The sequence below is a fragment of the Augochlora pura genome, chromosome 10 (genome assembly GCF_028453695.1).
Source record: "Augochlora pura isolate Apur16 chromosome 10, APUR_v2.2.1, whole genome shotgun sequence".
Lineage (NCBI taxonomy): Eukaryota > Metazoa > Arthropoda > Insecta > Hymenoptera > Halictidae > Augochlora > Augochlora pura.
Genome location: NC_135781.1, coordinates 30,955,820 through 30,974,135, shown reverse-complemented (window position 1 = coordinate 30,974,135; position 18,316 = coordinate 30,955,820). Strand labels below are relative to the sequence as shown.

General features: G+C 41.5%; 1 protein-coding gene across 7 annotated transcripts in view; it reads left to right on the top strand.

The window, feature by feature from the left end:
- The window catches only part of Hr3 (nuclear hormone receptor 3 ROR-beta), a 177,630-nt gene that overhangs the window by 67,061 nt on the left and 92,253 nt on the right, over positions 1-18,316 (top strand). Inside the window, exon 2 of one of the 7 annotated variants that reach the window (XM_078193695.1) lies at positions 7,097-8,682. The exons of the other annotated variants lie outside the window; for them this stretch is intronic. Within the exon in view, the coding sequence (XP_078049821.1) occupies positions 8,559-8,682 (124 nt within the window). The 5' untranslated portion in view covers positions 7,097-8,558. The remainder of the gene's footprint in view (positions 1-7,096; positions 8,683-18,316) is intronic. 7 annotated transcript variants of the gene reach the window in all.

Here is an 18,316-nt window from a genome sequence, read left to right as displayed (position 1 = left end):
GAATCACCGTCCGCGATAAATCTTCTCCCCTCGATTCTTAGATCGCGAAATATGTAAATCGTTCTCGATTTATGTGACTTTTACGAGCCGCGTTGGACGACAGCGGAGGTGTTAATTTTTAAGTAGCGTAAGATTGGAAAGTCGATTCTTCATTCTAAACGTTGCGTCTCTCTCTCCCGATCTCTCGTATCGACTCCGACTGGTAGCAACTACATACTTCGATGATATCATCGCAAGCACTTAATGGATCCGATATAATTAGCCGTAGCGATTTCATCTGCATTCTAATCGGGATGTTCACGCGACGCACCGTAAAATCTCTCTAATTCGTGGAAAAGAAGAAATCGCGGTTAAAACGGGTTTTCCATGTATATCGCGCGCGGTAACATTCAGAGCCGCCGCCGCCGCCGCCACCGTTGCATAACAAATGTCGTGTAATTAATTTCAATCTCCTCAGACGGAGCGCAAAACGTCAGCCATGATTTATGGGTTATTTACAATCTATTCAGAAGCTCCCGGCATCCACGACTGCCGCGAAATCGATTTATCAGCGTGGCACGAAATTCAAGGGTGTCGGGCGACGATTTTGTTGATGATTTCGAAGATGCTGAGCGGAACGACGAATTTCTGGATTTTATGAAAAATTTATCTGAAACATCACTTTAACCTGATTTAGTCATTCTTATTTCTAAAAAATCATTTTACCCTCATTTAGTCATTTTTATTTCTAAAAAATCATTTTACCCTGATTTAGTCATTTTTATTTCACTAATACTATTAACTTTAAGATTGAACTTATTAACCCATCGCAGTCCGAGCCATTTTAACTGGAAATCCAAAACATTTCTTCAGACTTGCAGTGTTTCCATTTTATACAATCTGAAGGATTTTATACATTATAAAATTGAATTTTATGACTTATGTAACAGATAATAGCTCTTAACAATTTTTAAAATATTAGTATTGATAAAGATTACGCACTCAGTTTTAATAGTTTTTATAATTCTTATTAAATCAATTAGAAATATTATTCGACTATGAACTCTTGCAATTCGATCATCTGTCATCTTCATGCAACAGCAGACATCTTATCAGTCGAAAAATAAGAGCACGTCAACGCTGTCCCAAAAATTTCATATACCATCGCTCGCGATTTGCGATGTCGATTTGCAACGCGCGCCGATCCCATCCCCCTCTAGCAAGGCATGTCAACGGTATCCCAAAAATCTGATGTCGTATCACTCGCGACCTGCGACGACGATTTGCAACGCGCCGAGTCGCCGAGTCGCCGATTCCATCCCCCTTACAAGATCCTCTCCGCGGCCGATTATCCGTCAGACGGTATCGTCCGCGTACTAATAACACCGGCATCGTTGTGTTCGGCAGCGACACGGCTCGTTAGCGCACGCACATCGCGCGCACCGACCGTTCGTCGCCGTCGTTCGCGCGGCGGTTTTTTCGCGCGCACTTTGGTCGCGATGGGTTGCGTAACACGCGTGTGCACCAGCCGTCACACACGTGCGTCGCGCGGCTAACACGAATCACGGTGACACAGTTCATTACACGGGTGCAGTGTGCTGGGGCCGCCGGTGCACGCACGCACGCGAGCGCGCTTTTCACAGAGAGAGAGAGAGAGAGAGACGGCCGCGGGTGCGCGACCGGCTCTCCTCCGGACGTGCGCGCGCTCTTCACATGAACAGGTGCACGGGGGAAAAAAGCGAGGCCCGCACACGCTCGCGGCAAGATGCACATTGGCGCGTACATAACGCGTCTGTGTGCGCTGTGCGATGCGTGTGTGCATATGTGCGCCGTGCGCTGTATGGTTATATAGGTACCCAGTGCGATGCATGGGTATACATGTGCGCTGTGCGATATATGTGAATATATATGTGCACTACGTGACGTATGTGTATATATCTGTGCACCATGTGACGTATGTGTATATATCTGTGCACTATGTGACGTATGTGTATATATATGCACTACGTCTGTATGCGTATATATGTGCACCATGTTTCTAAGCGTATATATATGCACTACGTCCGTATATGTATATATATATGCGCGCGTGTGTTGGTTGCGCGCGAGGCTCACCGCCGCGACGCTTCCTTCCACGGTGAATCTCGGCCTGGGCCGTAGAGGCGCGGGCACTGGGAACCGGCATGAAAGCACGGAACAGACTGGCGTCGGTTCGACGTGTGCGCGCTCGTCCGTGTGTCCTATACACAGACACAGTCTCATGGAACGGGAATGTGTCGGGGCGCACAGGCGGCGGCGGATGGGTGGGTGGTTGGGTGGTTGGATAGGCAAGGCAAAGCAAGGCAGGCTCGGCTGGTGGTCGCTCGGTTGCGAGCTTCGCTCGATAGCAAAGTGCGGTTCCCCTCGACACGAGCTCTCTCGTACTTGCAACGCGGCAGGATTAAAGGGGAACAGTCCATGTACGGAAATGCACGATCGATGCGCACATGTCTGAATTTTCGTATCGAGTCGTGACCGATCGGCCGCGGCGACGGCGACGGCGACGGCGATGCGGTAACCGCGGCTCTGTCCTACCCCGGTCACGGAGGAATCCCGTCTACGACGTGGTACCTCCCTCTGACCCGGCCTCAGGCCTGCCTTAACAGTCTCTCTGAACGACGAACGGCTGTTAGTCGCGTTTTCCGTAGGATTTTTCCTTGCCTCTGTAGAACTTTGGAGGACTGGTTTGTGGAAGGGCCGGAAGGATTGCGGTTGTCCATTGTGTCGAGGGAGTTGTTAGGGGTTGCGGGACTCTGTTTTCAGAGGATTAGTGGCGCGGACGTCGCCGTTTTTTCTGGGTTAACCTTTCAACAGGGGTCGCCTGTTTTCTTTATGGTGCAAAGGGGAGTCGACTTGTTACGTCGACGGCGGCCGTCGCGACGATTTAATTCGTCGCGGCTACGCGAACGAAGAGTCGCGTGATGGGACGTCTCGGCGATCAATTTCAAAATTGAAATTTTGAGATAGTAAATCTTCATCTTTTTGCAAGAGACAAAATCTGATAACAGTTTCTAGAATGATAATTATATAGTAAATTTCGCGTATATTTAATTACGTGATATCCATATGTAACTACCAGTTTGAGGAAACTTTATCTAGCTAACAAGGAATAATAATATAATTTATTTTGTCTGCTTATAAGAGGTAATTTATTATCTTTATATGCAGAACTAACGAAAAATAGGTTTTTGAAATAGTAAATGAATATTCTGACCTTTTCTACGTAACATAGAAATTGCTAACAATTTTTGAAACAATAGTTATATATTAAAATACCGTTCGCAAATGTTTAACTACGTAATAACCATATGTAACTAACATTTCGACGAAACTCTATCACTTATTCAATATTTCAAAAAAAAAATCTCGCTCTGCTCGCATGTAACGCATAAAAGGTCACCGCAGACCCGGCCATCGTCATGCGAGAGTTACAGAAAGACCGTTATTACGACAGCCAACTGTCGCAACGATAGCATAATTTCAGCAACGCAGCAATTTTCCTCGATTTCCCCGACGAAAATCAGAAATAACGAATCGGATCGCCGCGAGACTCGGGAACGTAATGACCATAAAAAATTCAGAGCGTGCAAAGTTCAGCCGAAGGAGCGGATTAAACTTAATTTCGGTAATTGACGGAGCAAGATTGGATCGAGCAGCAAGGATCTATTAGGTTGGCGCATATGAAATATCGGATTTTTAAGCGAGTATATAAAACTGCATATCTTTTTTCAAAAACTATTGACCTAATCAAAATGTACTCTATTTGTTTCAAAACACTTTTCCCAACGCGAGTTTAATTCACAGATGTCTGTCTTCAAGAAATTCTGATTTCTCGGATCAATAAACTATAGTATGGAACTTTTCAGACTGTCTCCATTTACATACTGTTCAGCCCATAAATACTACGTCGTACAAAACAATTGCGAAATTAAATGAAGTAAAATATACGATTTTATAAAATATAGATCTTTCGCCGACCGACTTTCACTATTTTAAACATTTAGGACAATTTTTACGGGCTAGATAGTATATAAATGAAGACAGTCTGAAATATTCGGTATCAGTGTTTATTAATTCTAAAGATCAGAATTTGTTCAAGACAGGCATTTCTGTATTGAAATCTCGCTGGAAAAGGTGTGGTAAAGCAAACGGGGCATATTTTGATTGAATCAACAACTTTTGAAAAAAGATGAGCATTCGAAATAGCGATCGCGGGGGTTGCAGATGGACGGCACTCGTCTGCAGGCGATATTCCAGTCGATCCGTCGCGATAGTCGGCTCCGCAGGGGACACAGGACTTTTGTTTTACCTTTTTCGTCGTAATGGGATGCCGTGCATTCATTAGATCCGCGATTTAACGGTGTCGGCCGTCCGTGCGACAAGTGCGCGGACCAGACACGGGCAGAACGGCCGCGTCAACGTGCCGAATACGATACCCATCTCCTCCGGACACGCGCCTGTGTCGCTTCTAGTTTATCCTATCCTCTTACATCTCCGTTTCTCTTCTCGCGTGACTCTCTTTTTTTTTACGTCCCGCACACGTGGCAGGTCTAACTGTTACCTTTCCCTGATCAACGGCGGCCAAAGCGAATTTCACCGAATCCTCCTCGGTTTTCCATCTTTCTTCCGAGATATAAACAAAAATAGACGGAAAGAGGACTGCAAATTTTATGCATTTGTTATCTGAAATAATTCACAAGTGTTTTAAAATATACATTGGAAAGCGAAATTAAATTGATTCATCGGAAAGTATGATAAATAATTCTTAGAGCATAATTCCGATTACGATGTTTAATTAATTAATCGTCCTGTAAAATTGATGACAAATTGCTTATCATCATGATTTGAAAATCCTCGAAAATAGTTCTCGATCTCGATTTTTAAAAATTAAAATAATCCTGACATGAAGCATAGTTAGAAATTAAAATAATCTTGACATTGTCATAGTCATTCACGTCGCATAATCAAGCGCAAATAAAGCAACGACCAATATTTACATGAACCCGCGGACGGTCGTGGAAAAACAAATTTGTTCGGTCAGTTTCGGCGGAAATCGGAACAAGAAAGTTCGCCGGCGTCGCCTAGAAAACTTGCTCGGAAAACTTGTCGGCCATTTTACGTCCACCGCGCAGACTTTAACCCCTTGCTTTATGATTTCTTTCGCAACGGCGTCTATCGGCGCCACTTTATCGTTTAATACTTTATAACGGGCAGAGAGAAAGAGAGAGGGAGGGAGGGAGGGAGTTTTACGCTCGTTCCAATGTGCGTTCGCTCTAGAGATTAGGCGAAGATGATGGAAAAATAATGTTTCATTTGCAACCGTTCGTTTCGCTTAGGAAAAATTCACGTTGCTCCTGTTCGATCAATTCTCTTTCGTATCTTCTTTGTAAGCTTTAAACAACGCGAGAGGAGGGGGGAGAAAGGGGTGGCGTTCAAATTAACCCTTTGACGTAATATTTTCTTCGCAGTGACTGCGATTAGGAATTTTTCAATTGCCATTATATCTCAGAAGGGACAGATTGTTAATGTTTATTCGTTAATGTTATTTGTTAATGTTATAGAAATGATTATTTGCATTTAACGAATTCAATATTAATATTGTATCCGTTAATATAATCTAATATTAATATTGAATCCGTTAATATAGTACAATATTAATATTAATATTGAATCCGTTAATATAATATAAAATTAATATTAATATTGAATCCGTTAAATACAAATTATCGTTTCTACAGCTAGTGAGAAGACAATAGAATTTTATGCTAAAAATTTTGGTCTGTTAAAAAGATGCAAAAGCAGAATCTGCTCGCAGATAGTCCACTTTGTAGATTAATCTTGTAGTAAATTAATCTCCCAGTAGATTGGGTTCGCCATCGCCAGACAGCTCGATCATACTTGAAAAGAGTACCGCGTCAGAGATCGCCTTTAGGATAAATTTGTAAGAGATCTGGATTCCAAAACTCCACTCGACTTCCATTAAATAGACAAGTAGATTATTAATAAACAATCCAACGAATTTCTCGAGTAATTAATATAATTAATAAAAATTATCGCTACCGACGATTAAATTGCCGTAGAACGTGCATTCAAACCTCGCTGGGTAATTCCGTCTGATTAAACGACTGAGGCAAATTCTCCTCGCAGTAGATTGGGTCGTTCATCGTCAGACCATCTCGTTTCGAAACTAAAAATCGTAAAATTATTCCTCATTTCCAGTAGATCATATTTTGCTTATTTTTAAAAATTCGTCTTCAGCAAGTACTTTCGTCTGATCAAAAGGCGATAGATAGCTTGCCAAAGTAGATTAGGTTCGTCATCGTCGCACCAGTTATGAGATCCAAATATCATAGAATCGTTTCTAATTTTCCAAAGATATATTTTAAAATTATTGTCATAAATTTATATAATCATCAAGGTGAAAAATAGCAATAGAAGAGGATGATTCGCCAGAGGCCCTGAGCCTCCAGCAGACGCTCTTGTCTGATCAAAAGGAGTCAGACTGGTTCTCGCAGTAGATTATCCACGCGGTAGATTAATCTCGCAGTAGATTATGCTCGCAGTGTATTCGCCTCGCAGTAGATTAGGCTCGCAGTGTATTAACACCAAACCTACCGAGCTCGACCAATGGCAACGCGTTTTGCTTTAGAAAAATGACAAGACTGGATTTATTCAGGCCTTCTGCCATTTGTATCATAATTTATGCTTCCATCGTGACATTCATTTCATAATTTCTTCATTTAATAATATGTAAAAGACTCTAGTCCATTTAATAATTTCGCATATAAAAGACTCTATAACCTAAAAAATTTTAACCCTTCGCACTCGAGTGGTGACTCTGAGTCACCACCAAGATGGTTAAATTGGCTTCGAGTGCAAAGGGTTAAAAGAAAAAATGTGCAATCGGTAATTTTGCCTCGGTAGGTTCAGTGTTATGCTCGCGATAGATTATCCTCGCCCAGAAACGAAGCAAGATACCAAGGGTGGTCGCGATTTCCCGGCGGAGTCCTCCGCGTAGGTCCGAGCGAAACGTGGGGCGGCTTCGACGCCGCCCGGTTGCTGACGAGACTGTTTGCAGATCGGCGATCGTGGAACGTGAGCCCGCCTTTCGGCGCCATGTCGCGCGAGGTGCCCGGAGCCCAGGGAACGAAGAGCGCACGGGACCCGATCGCAACGTCGACGATCACGACGAGCCGCCTCGGTGTGCTTCGGCTTCGCGGCGACTAGAGAGAGGCCTGCGCTTCCTCGGCCAAAGAGTCGTCGGCGGGACACCCGTTTCATTAGCCAAAGGTGCTGACGATACTAATATAACGGCGGCGAGGTGATACGCGGTAAACCGTGTCACGCTGTGGCGTAGGGCGAGTTGGGGTGGCGTGGAGGAGGCGGAAGAGGAGGTGGAGAAGGAAGCGGACGATGATGGACACGGTGTTAACGTAATACCGGTCGAAAGAGGGAGGTGTACATAGTTTTGTACAGTTCGGAATCGTTGATCGTAGATCGGCCGGTGCGTTACACGAACACACACGCGTAAACACAGGGAAACGTAACCAACAATTATTACATACACACACGTATACACAGTTATACACAGAATTACACAGATATATACACAGATATACACAACAGAGAGAGAAAGACGGACGCGGACAGATTTGTCGAACACACAGCCGACAGAGAAAGTAGTGGTCACCGGCGACAGGATTAGCCGGATAAGGAAAACAAGTATAAACAAGTGCCGGGGTGTCGTCGGAGTAACAAGTGCGTAAAAAAGAAAAAAAATAAAATCGAGCTTAATAAAGTTTAATTAACCCGTAGGAGTCTATGAAGAGAAGCATCTTATAATCCCGAGCATCGATCACCCCACCCGTGTTAAACCGTGCGCCGCGTAAACTTAAGCTATCCCGCGTAAACCGATTTACCCGTGTATAATAAAGCGAAAAAGAGAGAAGAGAGATATTACCCCGAATAATTTTGTTAATGCGATTTAGCATCGATTCGACAATACCCGAGTAGAAAGGAGAGATGAAGCAATCGAGGTAGCCGGTAAGCGAAGTGATAATAAATCTTAGAAGCATCGACTGAGCCGAGACAGAAGGAGACATAGAGACACACAGAAAGAGAGAGATACAGACATACAGAGATAGAGGAAAAGAAGCAGATAGAAGAAGAGAGATGAACCGTTGTACAAAGTGAAACGTGGCTTGAATAGCAATTATTACGATATTATACAACGTATAGAGAGATATATTATATTATAGTGTACACGATTATACGAGTTAAGGAAGTTCGAGCGACAGTTTTTTTTTCGGGGATCCTCGAAGTGAACTGTGTGCGGAACAGAGAGCCGGCGTGAGAAACGGAGCACATCGTGCTTTTTCGAGGATCGTCGCTCGCGGAAGAACGTAATTTTCGGGCGGCGTCGCGGCGCTACGCGCGGCGGATGTTACGGCGAGCCGGGAAAGAGTGCCGCCGCCGCCGCCGGGTGATCTACGGGTGTAGCAGCCTGGAAGTGACGCAAGGCCATCACCACGGCGTTCAACATGTTCGAGATGTGGAGCGCGGTGAGTTCCAAGCTGGAACACTCCGCGACCTCCTCGGGCTCGCCGTTACCTTTGACCTCGCACGCACCGCAGACACCTCACACCTCGTCCGGGAGCATAAAAGGTAACCCATAGGACTTAAAATGAAATCCGAACCGCGCGGGGAACCGTGAACCTTACGGATAAGGTTTGACACGTTCGCTGCCAGATTCGCGTAACTTCGGGGCATAACCCTTTTCATTTTATTATCTATCTTGATCTAAGTACCATTGGTATTACATTCTTTGAAAACGAAGTATCATTTGGTCCCTTCTTATGAATATTTAAACGTTAAAAGTTAAGTATATTAGGAACATGATTTTTATTTTTATTCAAAAGTTGTAATAACAATATGTCAAGGTTTTGTCAAGGTACCTTTATTTTTGTAAGAAGAAATTACCAAAAATCATAGTCTGTCTCATTCATAATAATAATAATCTGTTCCATCCATTTTTCTCAGTTGCGATTAAAATTAAATTTTTCTTACTTTGGTAAAGAATTAAAATTATGTCAAGAGGTCAAGGAAAAAGTTTGTTTAACTTCTACAAGGTGTAGGAAGTTTACCTCGAAGCTAAGAAATTGGTTCCTGTGTTTCTTGAAAAATTATCAGTTGAAAGCTTTATTCGGAAAAATTAATAAGAAGCTTATCTACTGTTATATAGCATTTAGCATATTAAAGTATATTATATGCCCGGTTTAAGTGATTTTATTACTTCGTAATATGGCAGTCAACGTGTCTAATCGTCTTCCAATCTTCTGCAAATAGAAGAAGACACTATGATTATACTACAAAATAGTATAATTGATATAATTAAGTATAATAAAAATATCAGACTAAATTCGCAAATTCTCAGTCTCACCAGTTAATTTTCTACACTGTTGGGCTTTTCTAATAAAAAACCGCATTAAAAAGAAAAACGTTGTCGTCGAGAAACGAGAATTCTCGTTTACCTATATATTAAAATATCTTCACATTGCTAAAATGCCCCGATTTATATGAAAATTTCAGGAAAAATATCACGATGCGAATGTGTTAACAATTTTTTAAATATTAGTAAATTCGATAAAGATTATTTCGAAACGTGATATGATAATTTTTAGAGGCGCTTGAGAGTCGCCATTCGACCGCAAAGGGTTAATTGTTCGGGTCGCACGCCATCGAAGTAAAGGAAAACCGCTGTAAAGGAAAACGAAAAGAACGTCGAGAGTAACGCGACGGACCGGCGCGGATTTTCTAATTCCGCCCGCGTCGGCGAACCGTCGTAACACAACAGAGAGACCCCCGCCGGAATCGCCGTGAACCGGTGTTTACATAACGTCCTTTTGATAATAACGCCCGGCCCCGTGGCTACTGACATTCTATTCACGGCCGATCGTGCGCGTCCCCGGCGTTGCCCCCCGGGACTTTTCGATTCCGCGACAGGCGCGTTTACCTGGAGGAATCAGGATACTTTTGTTCGTCGATACCGCAACAATAGTTTCATGTTTTTTCCGTCCTCGCTTTTCCGTTCCTTTTCTTTCTTCTTCTCTCTATTATTTTTTTTTTTTTTTTTTCATTTTTGCTCGCCGTTGCGAGAAACGCGGACGTTTTCCAATCTCCGGTGATCACGCGCCTTTCAGAAAGTTCCGCGGCTTCGGAATAAATATTTAAACGGCGCTAACCGGGGCGAATTAATATTCATAACTATTAACGTTAATATCCATGGTCGCGGCTTTCTTCGTGAACTTTGTAAAGGCTGAAAAAAGAGTTGTCATTCGTGTCGAGTATTTTTGGACGAGAAGAGGTGACAGATTCCGTTGACGGTGGATTCGGTTCGTCGTTGTTGGACTTATTTTTGGTATCGCGGTGGAAAAGAAAGTTTTCATTTATTGATGGTCGCGAGCTGTTCAAGAAGAGATTTAATATCAAATATTTAAATGAAATAAATTAACGGAACGAATAGGTCTAGTTAACTGTGCGAAGCTTTTCTCCGTGTTCGATGACATAAGTGTGTCGTTTTATCGACGTGTTTTGTGATTTAAGAATTTTGGCACAATCGAAACAATCCGTGGATGTTAACCCTTTACACTCGAAGCCATTTTAACTACAAATTTGAAACAGTTATCCTGTCTCATAGTATTTCTATTCCATGTAACAAAGTGCACTTTTATGCATACGAAATTAAATTCCCAATTTCAACGACACCTTGACATAACCTTAAAAAATTCGTAATTCCAAACTTTGTTGTTACAAAAATTATCTTGGGACAACATATAATATTTTAGGATAAAACAATTATATTGGTGCCTTAGACCACTCGAGTGCAAAGGGTTGATATTCAAAGACACAATGGACAACCGTCACGCCGGGCAAATTTCTCGATGCGCGCCCCGGGTTTCGACTTTAATGCCCGATAAACGGCGGCCAAACAGTCCCGTAACTCGGAGGGTTTGTCGCCATCGATTATTCGATCTCGTTATCATGCAAGATTGCACGAATTGATCTCAAACATCGGCCGCGTGATTGATGTAACTTCCAAAATGATCGGACAACTAGATAATACCAAATACGGGTACGTAAATATGTATCGATCCGGACGACGTTCGCAGTCGAATCCAACCCCCCCACCAGCGGACCGATAATTTTCGCAAATAGAAGGAAAGCCGAACGGCCAAATTTGTTGCGACGATACTGTCGGATGCATAAACATTTCGCCGGAGCGACGCTGTTAAATAACATCCGCTGTTTCCCCTACGGTAATCTGTATTCTTCGATTCTCGCGCGATACGATCGAACGTCGATTATGCAACCCTCGTCTCGCTCTCGTTTTGCTAACTTTATTGACATTATTCTAAAATAATAGTATAATAAGAGGCAAGGGATTTAATTCAGTAAATATTTGTTTTAAATTAAGAGAAACTTAATTCAGGATGTTTTTACATTTTTCATATAGAATGAGATGTGGCGAGTGATTGCTTTTTTCTATATTTATTGCACGTGCGGTATGTATAATATTTGCATTGAAACGTGCGTTTAAAAATTTGGTACAGTGTTAGCTTTGAACTAGGTTTTTTTTCAGTGGAAACAAAGTGACGTGTGCTCGTGTAGGTCAAATTGACGCGCAGAGACTTTTTTGGTCAAAATATCACGTTTTTACGTTATGTGTTCCTTCATTAATAATTATGATAATAATCCACAATAATAATAATAGTAATAATAATGATAAATTGTAATAATAATGATAAATCGTAATAATAATGACAAATAGTAATAATAATGATAAATAGTAATAATAATGATAAATCGTAATAATAATGACAAATAGTAATAATAATAATAATAAACAGTAATACTTAAGACAATTGATAACAATTTTAAAAAATAAAAGTGACAAAGTCTAAGATCAATTTTCCTAAAAATAGTAGAATAATATATGCCAAAACTTGGAAATAATGCAAATTGATACCAGGAAAGGAGTAGGGTTAATTGCAGTGGAATATTTCGGTTTTCGCTAACACGCTTCGCGCGAGCCTGATTTCTACGAAAAGCGGTAAGAAAAAGAAGAAGAGAAAGAGAGTTTGGAAATCAGCGACAAGAGAGTACCTCGAATCGTTTCAAAACTGTTTTTACGACGTCGCGAATCACGCGCGCCGTCCCGAATACAAATACGATCCGAAAGGCACACCGGTGTACCACGGCATGTTCTACGACGCGAATAGTGTTTTTCTCTAAATCCACGACCCGGCATCTTTTATTCAATGCCTCCCATCGAGCGGCCGAACTCGGACGCTCTTCGTTTATCGCCCATAATTAAATCGTACGCTACGAAATCCTAAAACTGCGAGTCGTCAACGCGTCTTCTCGCATCGCTAGCCTAATTTCAAATCGAAAAAAAAATGTTCTATGAACTATTCTCGCATAAAACAGAGAGAGTGTAAATACACCTGTTAGGTGAGTCAGCTGTACTGACGGTTTCGTGACAATATAGCGAATTATTTGATTACATTCGATAAAACAATTCGCGCGATCACTCGGCTACATAAACATTCGACGCGAGAGATGCATGATAAACCCATTGCACTCGAACGGCGACTCTGTGGCGCCATTGAAATTGTTACGCCACGTTCTAGAATTATTTTTATCACCAAAGCTTAAATTTAAAAGGTTGTTAAAAATGTTATATGAATTATAAGAATCGATTTCATATGCATAGAATGCACTCTGTTATACAGAACGAAAATGCTACGAGTCAGAAAAATTATTTTAAATTTGATGTTGAATCGGCCTCGAGTTTAAAGGGTTAAGCCTAACCCCCCGTCGCCAACCGGCGTTCAGTATTGTCAAATGAAACGCATAATTTCCGAGCACCGTCCATTACTTGCTCGTGGATCGTTTCGAGCACAGCGTGTCTACGATTTTGATTGTTCCGCGAACCCTTTACCGTGCCAGAGAATTCGCGGCGAGCCGAAAACGCGGATGGGTACGGTTTCAAAAGTGAGTTTACGATGTCGCGAGCCGCAGCCGTTCCGAATACGAATACGCGATCGAAACGCGTCGACTAAATTATGCAAAGCGAAAGTACCCACGTAAGTGTCGGTTGCGCAAATGCTTCTGTAAGAAGAACGCGCCCGTAACGTCGTCTGGTAATGTCCTCCTGCGTTCGAGCGATGACGAGAAAACGAATTTCTTACGGGGGATGGGGGGGGGGGGGCAGCCTCTGCTGCCTCTAGATTGGCCGATTAACTCGAATTCCGTGGCCGCCGCGATTCCTTCTCTCCCCCGATCTTGTCTCCGCGAAAATCTCTCGGAGCTGTCAGGTCTCTCCGCTGCGAGCGGATCGCGTCACACGAAATCGAAATTGGGTCGCGGCTGACCCTTAGTTATTTTCCTCTGTCGAGACGAGCTTTTTTTATTTTTTTTAGTTCTGAAAATAAAGGTTCGATATACTTTTTGCTATAGTGTGTGTATAATATTAATAGTACTTTATATGATGCTATATTGATATTTATATGATGTTATATTGTGTATTATGTACTGTATGTAATATTGTATTATGTATTGTAAATTATATGTAGTATTATACTGTGTAGTACAGACTATACATAATATTATACTATATATTACATACTGTGTGTAATATTATATTATATATTACATATCATACTATACATAATATTGTATTACATATTATTGATTATATACAATATTATACTGTGTAGCACATATTATATATAATATTGTACTATGTATTATAGATTGTATACAATATTATACTATATATTATGTAATATATTTAATATTATACTATATATTATATCACACGCTTAGTCGTAATATGCCCCCCACAGTAACTGACTCCTCTCCTCTATAAATAGAATCCACTAATGCTGTTTATTTTTTTATTTTTTTATTTTATTATCGTACGAGGTTATTTATTGACAAACCTGCGGTTCCGCGTAAGAAGAATTGCCCCGTCCCCGTCCCATTGTTTGTCCGGCTTGAAGTGGACGGAATTATGGAGGAGCCGTCATTGAATATTTCATGTATCTGGGTACTGAAGTATTAACTTCGGAAAATCTAAGAGATTATAGCACAGGAATAGAAACCCGGATCAGCAAAAGTGGCCATTTACATAGCCGTTCGCTCCTACGAAAGCGCCGCGCGACGGCCGCAACTTTATCGAAAATACCATCGACCTATTTACAACAACGGTTGCAACGTACATATAAATATTTACAATGTTAATCGAGCTAGTCGAAATTATTCACTGACAGCAATTTTATCAGAAGCACCGCGCGAACGTGCGCGCGCGCGCTCGTGCTTGTCGTGTCGTCGTCGGTTTAAATACGCTGGATCCGGTCAGGTGACCAAGTTTCCGATAATACTAATTCGACTCTCCGGTATTTTCGGCGTTTAGCCCATTTTCGTTGCCGAAACCTAGATTACTAACTTTGTACCCACGGTGACTTATTTATCGACCGTCCAATGTAAATTTGTTGCTAATGATTTGCTATAGCCGGAACGACATATATATATATATTTATACTTGCCACAAATAGAATCGTATTCATTAGAAACAATTTTCTGTTAATATTTAATCTCGTACCTTTCGTGAATATTTTAGGTAAAAGATAAATGAACTGTGTTGTCGAAACGAGCATATTAAAATTGTCAGAAGTTATTCTAGTACTATAGTTAATAATAGTACTGAGTAAATAAATCGAAAAGTATGCAATATCGTCAAGACAATGAATAATCAATGAATTAATAAAGAGAAACCTTATCAATCCTTTATTACAAATATTCATAGTTTGTTGGTGCATATTTGTTAACTTCAATATAATCGTCCGAAGACAAGATATTTTTATAAAATTATTCGCTAGAAGCTTGTAGGAAATCGTTCGTCGAACGACGAGATCATTCTCCTCGACGAAGTCGTTGGACGACGTTTCGTGAATAGCGCCGACCGATTATTGTAATCGGGGAATAGGGGAACAACGATCGCGCCGAATCCGCGGACGCACAATTGTTTGTCGACTTCGCAAGACCCGAAGACCTTCGACCCCCGGCCAGTAACTTTATAGCATTAGTCACTTCGACGACGATTAATGAAACGAAGTATGTAATCGAGTACTTTCCGCGTGCCGCCTTTAACAGAGAGAGAGAGAGGGAGAGAGAGAGCCACGATAACGTGACGTCGCATTCCGGCGTTCTCGATTTTCCTGCGCGTGAACGCTGTCAGGTCGACGGGCGTAGTCGTGAATGGTCATCGAATGGTTACGTTTTCGGAACGACGTTCGAGGAAATTGAGCAACAGAGTCGATCGGAGAATCTACATTCAGTCCTATGAATTCTTATTGGACTCAGCGGACGTCCGGCCTCTGATCGCGACGCGATAGTACGTACAAAAACTTGCCCTGTCATGGACGAAGAGATCGGAAACAATCGTCAGCGATCGTCGGCAATCGTCATCGAGAGTCCATAGCTGCTTTTAGTAAATTAAAAATAAATAATGAAAGCGGCAAAGAAAAGGAATTTTACAGAGTTGGTGGAGTTTGACGAATATATTCGTCGCGGAGAAATGGAAATATTTTGAAATATATTTTTTGTTTGACGAGTATATACGTCATGAAGAAATTGCTGTTTTTTGTTGACGAGTATATACGTCATGAAAAAATTGCTGGTTTTTTTTTGTTTAATGAGTATATACGTCATTAAGAAAAGGCTATGGTTTTTTTTGTGACGAATATATACGTCATTGAGAAAAGGCTACGGTTTTTGTTGTGACGAGTATATACGTCATTAAGAAACGGCTATGGCTTCTGTTATCACGAATATACTCGTCATGAATAAATGAAAGTATTTTTTGTTATAACGAGTATACTCGTCACGAAGAAATTTTTGTATTTTCTGTCATGACGAATATACTCGTCATGAAAAAATATCAATATCCACGTAACGCAAAAAAATCTGCTTAGATCACAATTTTATTAGAAATTGAACTATACCCCCAAATTTTAAGAAATCTTTGAACATTCGAAAACCAAGGCAATAAAAATGTACAAACAATTACTCTGAAAATAGAGTATGTAATATCCGATTCGATTAATTTCGCGGTTTCTTCGATGAAATTAGAGATCGGCCAGACCCGGCGATCTTTCCATGACGGAATACGAGGAAACGTGTCCGGCTCCGGTTTGTCACCGTTCGGGATATCTCGTATATTTTTCGCAAGTGAAAGCCGAAGCAGCGACCCGAGTCTCCCGGTGACTGGCGTTCCGACGGGGGCAATCCTTCATCCTTCTCGAGCGTGTTTTCAGAACCGGCGAACAGGTTCGAAGGTTGCGCGCCGTTACGAAATCGATCCGCGTCCGTTGTTCGGACGCGGACGCGCTCCCCGGCATCGTTACTTATCGCGCCATTAAGATCGCTCTGTCGTCGTTGTGTCGTGTCACCGTCGAACTTTCCGCCCTGGCCGAACAGCGAAATTTCGCCACCCTCGTTTTTCCAAAAACCGGACCGCTAATGGCGCCGAACCGATCGATGCCAACCCTCGCCTCGCGAGAAAAGAAAACTCGTCGAAACGTTAGCCTTTGACAATAACAAATATTAAAATTCATCTTAAAAAACTGGATAGTCATTTCGACTACTGACAAATTTTTGCGAAATTCTTAATTCACGTTTTCAGGCAATATTTATTGTAAAGAGAAGTGAATAAACAGAGTTGATTTAAGAGTGCATTCTAATACTGATAAAATTATAAAATACTTTATTACAAAATAAACTAATAAAATTATAAAATAAAGAGTATTTCGAGATAAAATACACGTTTCTAATATTCTAAACAATTTCATAAGCAGCACACTCGCGAGATACCGCGGTCCGTCGTTCGTGCATGAACTTATTCGCTTAATCAGTCTCAGAGCGAAACATGCGATTCCTACAAGAAACGCGACGGCGTTTCGCGCAGGAAAAGAGAGAATCGACGTAGCATCCGCCAGGATTTTTGCGCCGTCTGAAATTGTTCTCGATTATGTAGAACATGAGACGGAATAATAGTCGCGTAATTATTGGGAAACTGTTTATTGTAATATCGCGGATTATAGGTCGCAACAGAGAGGCCGATGTTTGCCTTTCGGTCCTAAATTACGGCTCGACAATTATATGTTGCGAGCAGCGGCGGCGGCGGCGGCTCGTTCCGAAATAATTGCCGCATAATTATTCCCGTAGTAAAAAAAGCCTGATATGCGGCTCCGTTACACCGGCGTATACGTGTGCTTCCCGTCATTCAAAGATCATCGACCTTATAGACGTCACGATACGATAAGATTATAGTAATAGGTACAACTACTGTAAGTAGGTAAACGTTTCAGTCTTTACACCGATAGACCGCGCCGCGACGTGGACGGTCGAACGCTTCGCGCGACCGCTTTGAGGAAAATGCAAAACACCGCTTTCACGCGAAACGGAACGAAGCTGATTAAAACGAGCCCGGTGGCGAACGGTTGAATACTCGAACGAGGGTAGCCGGAGCCGATTGGTATTAGGCGACCGATTCGCGCGACTTTGGCTACTTTCCGGGCGTAACTAACCTTGTATTTATCGAATCACATTAATTTAATTTTCATCATTTAGCTTATCTTATTAACAGTTCTTTTATTTAGCTTATTTCAAAATTAAAGAGTTCAAAAGAACATTATATAATTTAAAACACACGTTGGACTGTTTTATTCCTTTACTTTTTTCATTTATCAGCAAAAAGAGTTAATAGACATATCATATTTAAAATCCTAAATTTGTCTATTCTCTTATTTATTTTATTATTTTATTCTGTCTTATTATTTATTTTATCATATTATTGTATTTTATTATTTATTTCATTATTTCATTTTATTTTAATTTATATCTGAATAGAAACTTTAATATCTCTATTACATTTTTATCTCGCTTATTATCGACGAAAATAATTTAACACATCTCATTCGATAAACATAAAATTAATTAGATCCAAGTAGAATTCAAAGGGACGCAGTAACTCAGCCCACAGTAACCGGTCACGACCACCCTAAATCTTCCAAACCGGAAACCCCGTCCCCGCAATACATCCTCGCGAAAAAGCTCTCTGTTCCTTTCAAACGGAAACATTAATTATTCCGGCGAAGGAAACGAATCATTCGCGGACCTTTCGCGGCGCGCGCCAGTCGGCGATATTATTGCGATCGTTCGCAAGGGAACGCGT